The 15747-nt window shown below is 42.6% G+C and overlaps 1 protein-coding gene, 1 long non-coding RNA gene and 1 other non-coding gene across 5 annotated transcripts; all 3 read right to left on the bottom strand.

The window, feature by feature from the left end:
- Window positions 1-4501: 4501 nt before the first annotated feature.
- LOC138242395 (uncharacterized) lies at window positions 4502-5217 on the bottom strand. The gene is made up of 2 exons (XR_011191550.1): window positions 5018-5217; window positions 4502-4790 (listed from the first exon to the last, which is right to left on the bottom strand). It is a non-coding gene; the product is annotated as an uncharacterized lncRNA (long non-coding RNA).
- Window positions 5218-5749: 532 nt separating this feature from the next.
- Window positions 5750-8740, bottom strand: LOC138242754 (zona pellucida sperm-binding protein 3-like). 3 transcript variants are annotated; one of them, XM_069198306.1, is made up of 9 exons: window positions 8097-8739; window positions 7880-7995; window positions 7698-7804; window positions 7442-7616; window positions 7247-7364; window positions 6948-7048; window positions 6798-6871; window positions 6373-6639; window positions 5750-5945 (listed from the first exon to the last, which is right to left on the bottom strand). In XM_069198306.1, exons 1-9 carry the CDS (start codon window positions 8652-8654, stop codon window positions 5920-5922), a joined length of 1542 nt encoding a protein of 513 aa, XP_069054407.1. In that variant the 5' UTR covers window positions 8655-8739; the 3' UTR covers window positions 5750-5919. The 3 variants fall into 3 exon arrangements, with proteins under 3 accessions (XP_069054407.1, XP_069054408.1, XP_069054409.1); XM_069198307.1 differs by having other exon boundaries at window positions 6382-6639; XM_069198308.1 differs by lacking the exon at window positions 5750-5945 and having other exon boundaries at window positions 6520-6680; window positions 8097-8740.
- A 5277-nt stretch (window positions 8741-14017) lies between these two features.
- Window positions 14018-14089, bottom strand: trnaw-cca (transfer RNA tryptophan (anticodon CCA)). The gene has a single exon. It is a non-coding gene; the product is annotated as a tRNA-Trp (tRNA).
- Window positions 14090-15747: the final 1658 nt, after the last annotated feature.

Here is a 15747-nt window from a genome sequence, read left to right as displayed (position 1 = left end):
TCCATTGCAAATACCGTTTTCACGATGTATTCAGCGACGGGAATGAAATATTTTAGTGCTGGCTCAAATGCGAGGAATTTCAGAAAAACCTGGAAAAGCAACGCTTGCAGTAAATGACAAATGTAAAGCGTGTAGTCAGCATGAACAGAACAACGCAATGCTCTGTAAAAACGATCTGAAGCCGCAATTACTCTTTTATCTCAGGCAGTTCATTCCGATACGATGTTTCCGCAGAATAAATGAAATGCCGAACTCCAAACATGTTGTTGTCATTATTGTTACTCCTGCTGCTGTAGTTTTCCCAGTGGGCAAAAGACGTACAGATGCAGCCATTCAAAGTGTGCGGTACAGACACGTACCGCAGGTAATTGGCTGCGGTATCGCGTATCATGACGCAATATGACGCGGTCCGTGATTGGTTGACCGACAGGGCACTCGTGTTCCGTTGGTCTGTTGTAGAAAGACTTACTGTAAACGTCTTTACTGTGCCCGTTGTAGATATTGAATTTTACCACTGAAGGGAAATCTTAGTAGCTGAGCATAGAATAGGAGCATACTGTAACGCGTGTGAAGGCCATAAACGATATTAATTTTAGAACATAAACATACAGTATATAGCTGGTCTTGGTACTTTAAAGAAAAAAATACACACCAGTATTCCATTTCTCCCTAAACATTCTAAGCATCTAAGTCTTTAACTAACGTGATACCGGAGTCAACAAGCATACTTTTAGAATTTGATTAATAGGGAATATAATATGGAATCGCGTATCTAAAGAATTTAATAACGGTATAATTATATTCGTGTACTGCGACAGGGCTGTGTAGGGCTGTTTCGCCTCCCTGTTCATGCAATTTGTCTTGTAGCATACTGGTCTAGGTGCGTAACTAACAATGCACAGGTTGTGTGTTTGAATCTAGCTGGTGACTTTTCTTTTAACAAACATTTCTTCGAAAAAATAGAATAGCGATATTATGGACAATCAATTGACTTTTATATTTCAAAATATTGCAACATGATCGATTCTAAGTCATTTTTGATAACTATGAATAGTCACCTTCTTCCCTTTAAAAGCTAGCAAGACAGGTTTCGATTCACATTAGCTGGTGAGCCTTGTTAAAAAAACTAATGATAATATAACATGCCACTGTTTGTTCATGAACAAAGTTATACTGAGATTTCCTTAGATACGCGTTTAAAAAATAAATAAAAATTTGAATCTCCTGCGGAACACATTCCATAAGAATCAGCGGTTTTACAGTATATATCGCCTTTAAAGGTGGCTTCTCAAAATGCTTTACGGGATAAAAACAACCAGAACAGCAGCAACAACAATATTGTATTTCATTGCACTTTGAAAACCAAGTAATAACTTAACTATACAGTACGTGCAAACATTTCGTATGTTGCTGTCGTGAATGCCTGTGTACATCACGCAAAGTACATCCTGAAATGCCTCCCCCTGTTCAATCCATTGGAGCACTTGCTTGAGTCTTTCCTCTGTTTTTTAGCCTTATCATGGGGCATGTGTTGGTTTTTCTGTATCTCCATCCAAGCCTGCTGCGTACTCTTCTTATCGATGTCGGGCTAATGTTCGCACCGAGGTCAGCCCATAGCCGTCTTTGGACTTGCATCGCCGGCAGCTCATCATTTTCATCAGTCAGCTTGTCGATAGCTCGCACAATAGGACTTGAAAAAAAAGAGATCAACAGTTAGTTTTAAAAATAATGTGCGTAGTTGTATTTACATGCAAGAAAGGTATTTTTAGAAAGTTATTTACCTTTGAATCGTCCTCAGTTTAGATTCTCTTTGCCTCCTCTCCGCTTTATGATGTCGTCTCACTGTGCTTTCACAAACGAAGATGTCCATCGAAGCCAAATGCTGTACAATGTCCCGTGTTGACTTCCCGTTTCTTTTCATCTTCATTATTTGGTGTGAGAGAGTCTTCGTGATTTTGGCCATTGTCCGTCTCCTTACCAAAGCGATACAGTAGTGCAGCTTGAATTCTGTACCTATATACTGTATGGTATGGTACAGATAAAACTTACACCATACCGATGAGCTTATACCGGGGAAAGACTCCTATTTTATTTAAAACACAATACGCCAGGAAATGTGTCTGATGCATTAGCAAGTTAAAACAATTGCGTCGACAACCTGGGCGTAACAGCAGTTCCTTTTTCTGATCACTCGCTCTCTGGATACACGTCTCACCTGTCCTGTTCTTTGTTTTCCTAATTTGCTGATTATGCCTGCTGCGATCCACTCCTACCCTCACACCTAAAGAAGACTATTTTAAATTTCTTGGCGCGGTTCATTGTGCAATTAACCCTTGTATGTGCTGTCCTTAAGGTGATATCTCATAAAGGTGATATGTAAAATAATATTTTTTATTATTGTTATAGAGAAACATGATCAGATTTTCCCCGGTTCAGAAAAAAAAGATCTAAAGTATACTAGTTTGTCACTAGTATACTTTTAATACAGTCTTTGCTGTGCTCTTGAGGATCCTTGTGATATTTCGAGCTCTGGTTGGATGATAAGTGTCGCAGTTTAAATAATTTTTGTAGTTGGAAATTATGAAACGCTCTGTTAAAAGCAAGGGAGTTTTTGTGTCCTTTACAGTAAAAGAAAATGCCTGACAGAGAAGGGCTTGGACAGATTCCAAGTGCATTTTTGCAATTTACATTGCATTGTGCTGCTGTAATACAGTTTAAAATAATTAAAAGTCTAAACAGTATCAGCTTTATTTATGGGTTGCAATTTAAAAAAAAAGTCAAAAACCGCACTCAAAATGCAATTTAGAGCTTTCTGGCAAGAGGAGACACCCCAATTAATAATGTAATATGCCCCTGTTTGTGCATGAATAAGGTTATACTGCTATTTCCTCAGATACGCGATTACAAAAATTTTAAAAAAAAATTGAATCCCCGGCGGAACCGGGCATCCATAAGAATCAAGTAATAGGTTTATTCCACGCTGAAAAAAGAAAGCAAACACATTCCATAAGAATTGGCGCTTTTATATATCACCTTTAAAAGGTGGCTTCTCAAAACGCTTTACAGGATAAAAACAACAATAACATTGTATTTCATTGCACTTTGACAGATCGTCCTTAAATCAAAACAGTAACCCTACACCATTTTATTTTTTCAAAGAAATGTTTGTTAAAAAAAAAAGTCATGGTTGTAGCTGGATTCAAACACCCTACATGAGATATACAAGTCAGTAACCTAGCCCACAGCACCACTGGCAAGGTCGCATGAGGCGTGTTGAAAAAGCCCTAGAGAAACAGTATCAGCAGACATTGTACAGAGTGTACTATTCTTGTGTTGCGGTACATGAATATAATTATATCATTATTAATTTCTTTAAATACGCTATTCAATATTATATTCCCTTTTAATCAAATATATATTGTATGTTTATGTTCCAAAATTAATATCGTTTATGGCCTTCACACGCGTTGCAGTATGCTCCTATTCTTTTTATGCTCAGCTACCAAGATTTCCCTTCAGTGGTAAAATTCCATATAAATATTCAATACTTAAACGGGCACAGTTAAGACATTAAATATACATATACATACTGTATACAGTACAGTTTGCATACAGTAATATGTTTATGTTCCTAAATCAATCTCTTTTATGAGCATGTGATGCGAAAGGCATGGTGAATCGGAAATTCTCAAAGATTACTGTACTTTGCATGATTGGAAACAAATGAGTGATTGCGAAACGCTGTGGTGTTACTTTTACAAAGACGGTCAACGAAAAAAAGAATGTGGACCAGGGCAATACTTTGAGTTTACAGGTTGTCCAAGGTCATTCATGATTAATACTATTAGTAATATCTTCGTTAAAGACTTTGATGGCGACAACTCAAACATGAGAGGTTGTGCTTTATTAGCTCCACCTTGTGGAAATTCCGGATACTATTATTTTACTTAAGGTACCACGTGGTATTATGAGGTACTATACGAGAATTTATGGTAACTCGTGGTAGGCTGCGTCAAGCGCACAGCAAAATAATGAGGTATCGCCTGCTCGTTTTGAATGGCTGCATCTATATACAGTAAATTTTATAATCACATAAATCAGCAAATTTCTTCAGATCTTCATCTGTAATTATTTATACTCTTTCCTAAATTTAAGATGGTTTTCTCCACCCTATTAAAATTGTTCACATCCAACATCCACATTCAATTAGACAGAATGTAATTGATCATTTAGAGCAGAATGTTTTCCTGAAGTTCAATGTAGATCAGTTTTGTGTGACAGTAATGACCACTAGAGGACAGTTTTTGGACGGTGAATTCCCTCCCTACCTTTCTTCAGCTTGCTGTTCTGGATCAGCTGCCCCGCTAACAGGGCAAGCACTACAAAGAGCAGAGCCCCCAGCAGCAGGAGGACCAGGGGTGAGATGGACAAGCCTGTCTGGGGTGTTGTCCTGGTGCTGCCTGAGCAAGGAGACAGATCAGAAAATGAACTTGTGTCTTAATCTTGTGTTCATCTGTACAGAGACTAGAAACTGGGGATTTTACCCGTCTTCAAGGAAGAAGTGCTGGTTGAAGTAGGAAGAGCAGTAATACAAGATAAAATGATTTTGATGAGGAGATTCACAGCAGTTCTTCTGTATTTCTTGACAAAAATGAAACAGAGAGGCCATGGTTTATAGACAGCAGTACTCCTGAGAATCAGCAGCAGCATTTAGACGAATGGAAGCGTCTCGTATTCCCTTCTGTCAACTGCATTACCCGTCATCATTGGATGGTTTTGAGATCCCAAACCTGAAGAAAAAGGAAAAGGGATGGTTGAGATTCAGAAAGCACAAAAGAGGTCATAGCCAAGACAAATACACACTACATTAATATAGAGCATTTAATAGCCAGGGCTCACACTAATTGTTTTTCTAATAGGCAGAATATGTGTTGGCTTCTTCATTATTATTTACATCTGTATTCCTGTAGTGAGAGCAGCCCTGAACACCCTGAGACCTCCAGCTGCTCCCACTCACCTGTACAGGTGACCACAGCATCCTCCTTGTGCCAACAGTCACTCTGTCCCAGGGGAGCATGCCAGCAGTTCCGCACGTGAAGCTCACTACCCCTGCAGTTCACCTCAGCCAGACAGATGGTGCTGTTTCATCTTCCAAATGAGGAGTTTCCCCACTGCATTTAGCTGAAGAGAAGACATCCGTGCCTTGGAGTCTCAAATCCTGTTCCACAGCCTCAGGCCAGGAAACATGTTCAAGTGAGTTTACAGGATGTGGCCATAAGTTGATAAAGTAAATCAGTTCTTAAATTGTTTCACAGGTATGCGCCACATAACAAGATAGGGGCTACATACACTTTAAAAAAAATAATAACCAATCGCGTCAGTGCACTGAACCAGAGAGTAGCCTAGCTGTATTCTGCATTGATGTTTAATAGATGTTTCAAGCCAGGAAGGAAGAAAATAGACTGGAGCATAAAGTGGTGGCTCTGTGACTAAGGATCTGTCCCCGTAACTGGAAGGTTGCCAGTTCAGATCCCACAGCTGGCAGAGGAATCCTACTCTGTTAGGCCCCTGAGCACGGCCCTTAACCCTAACTGCTCCAAGGGTGCTATACAATGGCAGACCCTGTGCTCTGACCCCAAGGTTTGCTCCCCGTCTGTGTCTTCACAGAGAAAAGCTGCGGTATGTGAAAAGATGAATTCCTAATGCAAGAAATTGTATAGGGGTAATAAAGAAACATTAAAATTAAGTGTCTCTGTCTGTTAATCAGCTTTATTTTGTTCTCTAGACCACTGGTCCCTCAGGTTAGCTGGAGGAGGTGCCTGCTCTGGGAGGGTTGAGGTATATCACAATGGCTCTCGGGGTACAGTCTGTGATTACTCCTGTAACCTGCAGGATGCCCAGGTAGGCTCCAGACTCCCACTACCCTCTGAATAAGGAAGTGGCTCCTGTCAATTGAGAAAGCATTTAATCTCAAAAACACCTTAAATATGAGACCAACAGCAAAAGCTTTGTTTTTAACATGCTGTTGTATTGTTCCTGAAGCCCAAATAAGTGCAGCAAGTCAGTCATGTTCCCCCAAAACTCCCATTATTTTAGGTTTGATGAAAAAGTGCATAAAGACTTTTGTTCAGAAATCAGATTAACTACAGAGTGAAGGGTGTGGGTTAATTCTTTGTGATGGTTTTGGCCTTATGAACCCACCCCTCCCTTTTTTCCTGCATACATACTTCCCAATTAACTGTCACTGCTAGTGGCAGAACAAGTTGTCACCTTTCTGTGCTTTTGGTCATTAGAAATATTACAGTCTTTGATAAAAAGACTTACTTTAGTCTCCTCATGTCTTAGTGCTTAAACTGAACCTAGGTACATTACCCCACTTACTACTCCAGCCGCCCCCCCAGCTGAAAAGGGGGAGGGGAGGGGGTGATGATTCTCCAAAGTCCTCTGCTCCCTCCACATCCTCACTGGTGCTCTCAGCATCTTGTCCTGCAGCCTCTCTGTCCCCTCGAGCCCCCTCAGCATCTTCACTGGAGCTCTGAGGGTCTCCCTCCTCATCCTCAGTCCAGGCAGATTCCACACCCAGAGGACCCTCTACTGGTGCCACAGCCACCCTACTGCTGGTCACCAGGCTCCTGGTACCTGTGGACAAGCAGCACCCAGCAGCGAGGGATCTGCTTCAGCTGGAGACCAACAGTGATGCTACTCATCTAAACAGCCACTTTGCCCAGGAAGGATCATTCCTCATAGTTCTCTGTTGGGCAGAGATGTATCAACAAGGGATAAAGAACCAGACCCACCTCCATTCTGTCTGCCAGCACACCTGGACTCACAGCAGACACAGACCTCATGGTCACCATACAGCTCCTCCCACCTGGAGGAGAGGAGGACAGGTGAGGTCCCACCTGGCATGTCCCAGAGCACCCTCAGCAGGCTCCTTGCAGAAGTACCTCTTTGCCTCCCTGTTGTAGGTGCAGGACTTGGTCCCTGGTGTTGCTTTAGCAGGAGCCACAGCCATGACACAGTGCATGTACAGCTCAGTCACTTCATGCTGCAAGAGGGATGGTCACAGCATTAAGGGATCAAGGCCAATAGAGGGACAGAGAAGGAACTTCTGCCATCAGTGAAGGCAAGCTGGCAGCTCTAGGCACTACAGCTGCCACAGTCTGGTTCACATCTAGATCATGGATGGAAAAGCAGACCATGAATCAGTAGAGCAGGAAGGCTGAGCAGCCTTTGAGAGCAGTACCTTCCTGGACAGCTTCTTCTGGAAGAGGAAGGCATCAATTGTGAAGCGGAGCACATCCTTCTGCTTGGAGGGGACAAACCTGGACAGGCAGCCATCTGCCTTGCTGTCCACCATGCACCTGGGGACAAGGACAAGGATGAACCCCTGCAGGCTCTCGGGGCTCCTGTCCACCTCTCCTCCCAGAAGGGGCCGTACCCCAAGTTGTCGATCACGGGGAAACGGGGCTGGGAGTGCTGGTCCGGTTTCTCCGTTACGTAACACAAGTGAATGTACAGCCTCTGCTCCGCTGTGGCAAAGTAGGCAGTGGCCTGGAAGTACATGGGCTGACCCAGGAAGTACTCATCCTTAGGAGAGAGCCGGACCCAGTGGGCTGGAGAGAGAGAGAGGCAGCATTACACCTGCACACAGCACCCCCTGCAGGCAGGTGGAGCCACTCGCTCAAGGAGCTTACAGTTGGTGGTGAGCAGGACAAAGCTGTGCTTGTTCTTCAGGTCCTTGAAGAAGGTCCTTCTCCTGGCCCACGTGGGGACATAGCCAACCTTGTAGGAGTAGTGGAACCTGCAGGACATAGGGGATGAGGGGCTTCTGGACACTTTCCCAGCGGCTTCTCAGCAGCAGCAGAGCCCTGCCTACCTGTTGTAGGAGCACTTGACCGGCACAGAGAAGGGAATGAAGCGATGCACAGGTGCACTGGAGGAGGGCGGGGCATAGCGGAGAGTGTTGGAGTACACCAGGCGGCCCTGGACAACCTGCAGGGTCACAGAGGAAGGGATATTCCCAGGAAAGGCAACCCCGACACTGGCCCTACAGCTCACATCGATACACTGCCTGTAGATGAAGACCCGCTTACCGATCGCTCGGTGCCGCACTCGTGAAGCCCGTAGATGAAGTAGAAGTAAAGGCGTGTGGTTCGGCTGACGCTGCAGTTGCCCAAGGTCACCTCCGATGGCCGACAGCTGAAGCCGAACAGGAGCCGACTGACCCTCACGTACATCCTGCTGGAGTCGCACCACACAGCCACTCCTCGGGTGCCCCCGATGGCCGGGCGAGCCGGCTGCCGCCCTCGCTGGGGAGGAAACAGGACGCTCTTGATGTAGGCGGGTAAGGGGCGGCTGCCGGCTTCGGGCTTCATCTTCTCCTTGTCGAAGTAGGGCGAGTACGCGTCTCTGGACACGGGAAGGCGGCGAAAGTCGGGAGCCAAGGACTGCGAGTCGTTCTCGCTTGCAGACAGGTCTTCGGAGGGCGCATCTGCCAGGTTCAAATCCTCCGACTGGGCTGCGTCTTCAGGAGCCGGGAGGTCGGCCTGGAGCGCCAATTCCCGAGAGTCCCAGCCAGCCGGCCCGGCGGAGATCAGTGCGGGGAGCCCGGCCCCTGCGCACAGGCACAGCACAAAGAGAAACGAGCGCATCGCCAAATTGACGTCCCGCTAAACTGCTACAGAAGTAAGACACATAAACCACCAAACTGTGTTGAAGCAAGAGAGCATAAAGTGTGAACGCGGTGACTAGGTTTTTATACTAGCAGGACTATGCTACCACACACATGGTCGCACTACCGCTCAATCAACACAATCAATTACACACAGAGACCCGAATTGTTCTCAGCGTCTAATTAGAACCTGCTTCCAGTCTGAGGCGGGACTCCGTGAAGCCGCCTGAACACTTTCCCGTGTGTATCTGACCCCAGCGGAGGAGTTCCACGTAATGTCGACAGAATGAAATCACCCACACGTGTAAAATTTGCTCAGATTAATTTATTGTTCAATTCGTTTCTAATTTCCAAAGACAGTGTGTTAAACTCGCTGTCAGACAGAGTACGGAACATGCGACACGTCCGTCCACACTTTCTTTTATCGAGGGGGCTGTTCTATCAACACGTAATTTTACAATAATATTTTTACTAATTTTCATGTGTAATTGCATGTCATATTAAAATGTGTAATACAAGCAGTTCTTTGCTTCCCAGTAAAGAAATACTGATCAGCTTTTGACATGTTCTGATAATAATTTGTCTGATTTCTCAGAGATTGCTTTTGCTTCGCAGCACTGAGAACCAATGGAAGCCCGTTTCCGCCAGGGAGTAAAAAAAAACGCACTATGGTATCTCAGAATTGTGACTTAGAATCTCAGAATTGCGACCTAAAAACTCAGAATTTTGACTTTATATCTCACATTTGCGACTTCGAAATAGCCCATATTTCATTGTCTGTCCTTTTGTTATTGTAACGGATTCGGGTTCTAGGGCTTGTGCCCTCGCCGCTCCCACCCTACTTCGTGCCTCACTGTATTGGCTTGAATCCAGGCCTTGCTAGCTGAGCTAAAGAACATTTTAGATATAAAGTCGGAGTTCTGAGTTACCAAGTCGCAATTTTGAGTTACTTAGTCGGAATTCTGCGATACCATAGCGCGTTTTTTAACTCCCTGGCAGAAACGGGCTTTCATACATTTCAATTAGTCTGATCAGTGTAGGACAAGTTAATGTAGAATTATTACTTTGTCTCTTGTTCGTATATAAATGAATGTCTCTGACAACTTAATGTTAGTTTTTAATTTAGTTTTAGTTTTACGATGTAGGTCAAACGTTGACATATGCACGAGTATAGGAAATGTCTCACTCCTGATTCAGCTCATGCTCCATAGGAGAGAAGTGATTCCTCCTGCTTCTCGTACAACCATATCAGAACAGAAGCCCGTGTCACCCGGCTCTGATTCAAGAGCAACTCACATCTTTAGCCCCTTTTTTTATTCGTGATCATAATTTTCTAAAGTTATGATCAATATTGAACTTTTTCTAAATAAAACGACAATAATCAAACATACAAAGTATTAGGAGTTGACAGGGTGCCCCTTTGGAATAGTCGTCAGAAAATGTGAGAAAAGGAAAGTTACCTAAGCTCTCACACACAGCATTAGAGATTGGAATCTGATTGTAAAAAAAAAAACTACCTGTCTCCCCTTCATTTAACGGTGCTGTTGTTTTTATTTTACATGTTGTTAGCATTTTAATGAATTGTTAAAAGATTGATACACAAATCGCTAAATAAGAAAACGTAAAAACCCAACTGTAAGCAGTTGACCATTCATATTCCTGAATTTTAAATCCCTGTGTTTATCTGTGTCCAAGTGCCTGGTGCAGCTATTTTGAAAGCAGAGTCTATGATTTATTGCGGAAGCGCATTTTTGCCACCCAGGAAAAAAATCTTAATTAATAAATACCAAATTATCTCCTAATTACGAGATAGCAACGATGTCATTTGTGTGTATGAACAACCTGTTACATTTGCAATGGCAGTACCTACAGGCTATCGAAAGGTTTGCTGGCACTGTGGGTTTAGTTTTCCTGACAATGTGCATGCTGAGAAATGCGCACGGACTGACTTTCTTCTCGCATTGAAAATGTTACCGTTTGTACCTCATGTAAACAGTTCTAACCATTAGCACACTCATATATATCCTGAATCAAGAACGAATGTGACCTAGAATCCATTGTACCGCTTCAAACTGAAAGTCAGATATGTAGTCTCAAAACTACATAACTCAGGATTTTTTTCCCTTGATGGCAGCATTGGCTTCTGTTATTTAGATTCAACACTGAAGAGGTTGGTTTTGTGTTTTTAGCTATTGAACATAACTGGTAAGTTTAAGTCAGTTCTTGTAACTCTTTCCGCTCGAAAGCGCTGTATTAATACCGGCGCACCTGTCTCCACAGGAAAGTTATTGCTGTTCCAAAACCAATGTACTGCAGCTTGTGGCCACGTGTTCCTGCTGTCAGCATGTGATACCATGTTCTTCCACCGCTAGAAATATTACTGCTCTAGTACAGGAGTAAAAGAAGAAACAAATGCAAACACCGTTTAGAAAAAACACACACGTCTCAGGCCTTAACTATGACAAGGATGGGATTTGAACCTAGACGAGCAGAGCACAGTGGATTAGCAATCCAAAAAAAGACTCCTGTTTAATTTTCTTTTTGCTTGCTCGATTTGTAGTACGCACCTCAATCCTTACAACCGGCAAACAAAAGGGCTTCATGTGCCACAGCATTCTGCTGCAGGTACGGTTTGCACCGTGTATTGGGCGAACCCGAATGAAATATTTCAAATATGTGAAGAATTTCATGAAACCTGAAAAAAGAAGATCACAGCCAATGTCAACAATTCGGAGCCTGTAGGCAGCTTCAACAGAACAAAACGATCTGAAGCCGCAATTCTTTCATAGAGTGTTGTGACACTCTACGCTGTTGCTATTACTGCTATATCTGCTGCCGTTGCTTAAAACTCTACTCAGCGGGCAAGTTAGTTGTACAAGGAATAGACTACTTTGAGCCGTCCAAATTCCATTATGTGAAGTTAAGCTTTTTTTTTATTAATAACAGCATTAGTAATACAATGCGTGCTCAGAAACGTTACTTATTAGCTTATGAAGCAATAGTGTTTCGACAATTTGCGGTCTTCAAAAAGTAAACGCTGACGTTTTTATACTTCCTTGTGAGCAGATCACCTTTGATTTAGAAAAGGAAAACTTACTCCCCTGTTGCTTTCATTGCAATATCTGAATCGAGACCCAAGCGCTAAGAAAACTGAAAAACGCAGAAGTCATAAACCCGATTTTAATTTAGATACACATTTTCTAATGCAGCCTTCATTACAAGACAGTCTATTTCTCGAAAGCGTGTTATGTAAAAAAGAGAAAAACGAAAATATATGGATGACAATATTAAAAACCTGAAGATTTTACTTTTGAGAAATTGTCATTTTATGTATCTAGACGCTTTTCAACCACTGCTTTTAGAACTTTGCTTTGCTTCCTGAATCATTTTCAGTGTTATAAACTGGGTGTGGAGATAACGATCAGTTTGTAGAGCAGTTGATAGGCTGGAGCTGTTCAGACTACTCTTGTTATTTCTCAAACGCTTCCATCATTTTTCTTTCATGCTAGGACGCGAGTGTGTACATGTGTTTGGTTTTCGTTTCACTGATTCTCATTGAAGATTTGGGAATTAACGAAGAAAGAATCAGTAACCAGGAAGGCAGAAGCTTTGGTTCTCAACGATCTTGAAGACGCCCATGTAGAGCAGCGTGTGATGATTTGTACTACAAAAGACCAAGTGCTCAGTGACGTCTGCGTTTACCGTTGAAACTTTTCATCTCAGGTGCAAAAGCAGTTGTGTTAAACATAGCTGAGTGGCGCAGTAGAAGCGTACTGGGTCCATAACCCAAAGATTGATGGATCAAAGCCATCCTCTGCTATACATGTTTAATGCATGACTGATAAGCACACCATCAGTTTAATGATGTGCATTGAAACTCATTTCTTCTCTCGTGTGTGCAAACTTCACAGTTACGGTGCTCTTTAATCTTTACAAATACGCAGATGCCCAAATGTTTCTTTGGTTGTTCTGACATCCTTTATAGATTCCTCAAATCCTTCAAATGAACATCCATATCAGCACAGTTATGTTTATATCTTTTAAAATTAAAGTACATACAACAAAAATATCAATGTTCATTTGTACTGTGCTCATTTAATAATGATTGTCAAGTTCTCCAACAACTCTGTGTTATAATTTTAAAATATTTTTGCTAAGGATACAGAACGGGTGTATAAGGCATTCTAACTACAGCCAGCTGAAGATAAAATTCCACACGTGAAAATGGTTTCACGCACATTTCCTGCAAAGTTCAAGAGGGCTTTTAGCGGAGATTATGTTTACATCGAAACAATCCGAAGCGCGTCCCTGATCACCAGCCCTTTGTATAACAGCTGTACAAAGACACATGCATAAGGAAATGTTGTGCATAAGGAAATGCTGTGTTTAGCAGAAGTGAGTTAACATGATCCGTGACCTAATTTACCAGAACAAATACTCACCCAGCAAGGTCTGCTTTACTACAAGAGAGAAGTAGAGTGAAAGACGTGATCATTTCACGCCGTTGTGGAACAAAACGCTTTTTTCTTGGAATTCTAAATCAATTAGAAATTCAGAGCGACACATAAAGGCTTTGTCTGCTTAAAAGTGATGATTTTTAAAAACTGATAAAAATGTAGAAAACACGTTTCTCACGTAGAAATTTAAGATGGGGGTGGGGCTTTACTAGGAGCGGCGCTGAACTCACCATGGTGCAATTCATTTACGTGACGGGCTAGTGGTTTAATGGATAACGCGTCTGATTTCGGTTTATTAGATTGTCGATTCGACTTCTACCGGGGTTGTGTGATTTAAATCAGGCTCCTCAGAAATAGATGTCCGTTATGTAAATGAACCCCACCTGAAAGCAAACGTTGGGTCTGGGTTCCTTTCTTTCCTGCATGAAATAGCAAATCGTTACAAAAAAAAAACACCAACTAATGTCCAATGGCGTTAGTCATTTAAGTAAACATGAATATACTGTAAGGTCTTGGTACATGGGAGTGGATTTCAACCACAATTAAAAAAGGGCAAATTATAATTACAGGCTTCAGACACTTTTTCAAACAAAAGAGACCAAACACTCCCTAACTTTCAGGTTTGCTTGAACCTGTAACAAGAAGGAGGTCTGAAACTTCCATTCTCTGATGTCACTGTCTCTAAAGCCGGGCGTGATGTTTCACGTATGGGCAGTGTGCCTTTTCTCTTGTCGTGTTCATGATGATTCGCTGCATAAGCTCCTGATTGGGTGTTCTGTACTGCGCTGTTACTTCGTTCAGATTACCTATGTGGTGTACAGATAAAACCCGACTGCGTGGTGTAATTTCCGGGTTCGGCACCAGCAGCACCTGCAAACTCCTCAGCTGACCTCGACGTGATTTGAACACGCAACCTTCTGATCTGGAGTCAGACGCGCTACCATTGCGCCACGAGGTCACTTGCGACACCGGGGTAAAGTTAGCTCGAAGTTCGAAAACGATTTTGGCACGCCTGTAGCGCTTTCACGAAACCTCTTAGAGTTGCAAGAATGCTTGTTTTGTGTATAAAATACATTGTGGATGCTTTCTCAGCCTTTACTTTTTCGTTTTTATGACATTTTTTTGACCAAGCACGAATATTCTTTTGTCCATATCTTCGCAATGGAAGCACAGAACGCCGTCAAACCAAATGCATTTTAAAGACCACGACTTGTGGATATTTCCACACTCTTTACATCAAACTATCAGTGAGCTAATTATCTTTTTTTAAACCTCCGGTTTTTCATCGATGCGTAATTACGCACGAACTGGAACCCGGGGGACCGCTGTGTGCACACGTTCACAACGCGAGAAATACTGTTCAATACGGCTTCGTGCGAAAAACCCGTATATGACCATAGGAAGCAGAACAGCGCAGTCTCCCATTACCCAGACTGTAAGCACGGGAATAAAGCTTTGTTTGATTTCTGAAAACCTTCCTTTACGCCCTGTTTTCATTCAGGTAAGGGTCAACTATATTGAAAATACTACTGACAGCAGGAAGATTAAAATATTCTTTACTCAGCAGCTTATTAAAAACAGCTCCCATGATGTTCAAACCGATTTTTTACACAGAACACTGACACAGCTTTGCATTCTGAATCTCTTTTTCTCATGCTTTTATTTAATATGGCACAATGCACTGGGATAGGGGTATTCTGTTCACAAACCAATAGCATTTAAACCACAGCACCCACAATGCTGCAAGTGTTTTGCACACTAAGCAGGTCCTCTGACTTTTTCCAGCTTTGTTTTGAGTTGTGGAACCTTTCTTTATATTTTTTAGGATTTTCTGAAGATAACACTACAGGTAATACACTGGGACAGGTGGGTCATCTTCATGGCTCAATAGCATTTCAAATACAGCACCCACACTGCTGTACCCAAGTGTTTTACACACCAGACAGGCCCCCGAACCTCGTACAACCTTGCTGTGGCTGTGGCCCCTTTCTTTAATTTTTTTATGATTTTTTGAAGATAACACTTAAGGTAATACACTGGGATAGGTGGGTCGTCTTCATGGCTCAATAGCATTTCAAATACAGCACCCACACTGCTGAAACCAAGTGTTTTACACACCAGACAGCCCCCAGAACCTTATACAACCTTTCTGTGGTTGTGGCCCCTTTCTTTATTTTTTTAATAAGAATTTTAGTTTTTCAATATGGCACCATTAGACAGGCGGTACATGGGGATTGGGGGGTGCTATTCATGAGTCAATAGCTCTTCAAGCACAACAGCCACAGTGCTGCAACCAGGTGTTTTACACCAGACATTTCCCCTAACCTTATACAACCTCGCTTTGAGTTGTGGAACATTTATTTATTTTTTAATTGTTTTTTTGACTGTAATCAAGTGTTGTGCTCACTAGGCAGGCCTCCTGACCTTTCACAGTCATGCTTTGTTGTGTGCAACTTTAATTATCTTTTTAGGATTTTTTGAACATGGCAACGGGTGGGGGGTGTGGGGGTGCTCTTCAATAGCTTTTTCATCTATACACACAAACGGATGTAACCAAGACACTCAGAACCTGTCACGCAGGGGCTGACTGCTGAGGATAGGGATCCAATGCGGTGC

The sequence above is a fragment of the Lepisosteus oculatus genome, chromosome 14 (assembly GCF_040954835.1).
Source record: "Lepisosteus oculatus isolate fLepOcu1 chromosome 14, fLepOcu1.hap2, whole genome shotgun sequence".
In the NCBI taxonomy this organism is placed as follows: domain Eukaryota; kingdom Metazoa; phylum Chordata; class Actinopteri; order Semionotiformes; family Lepisosteidae; genus Lepisosteus; species Lepisosteus oculatus.
This window is presented reverse-complemented; position numbering and strand designations above follow the sequence as displayed.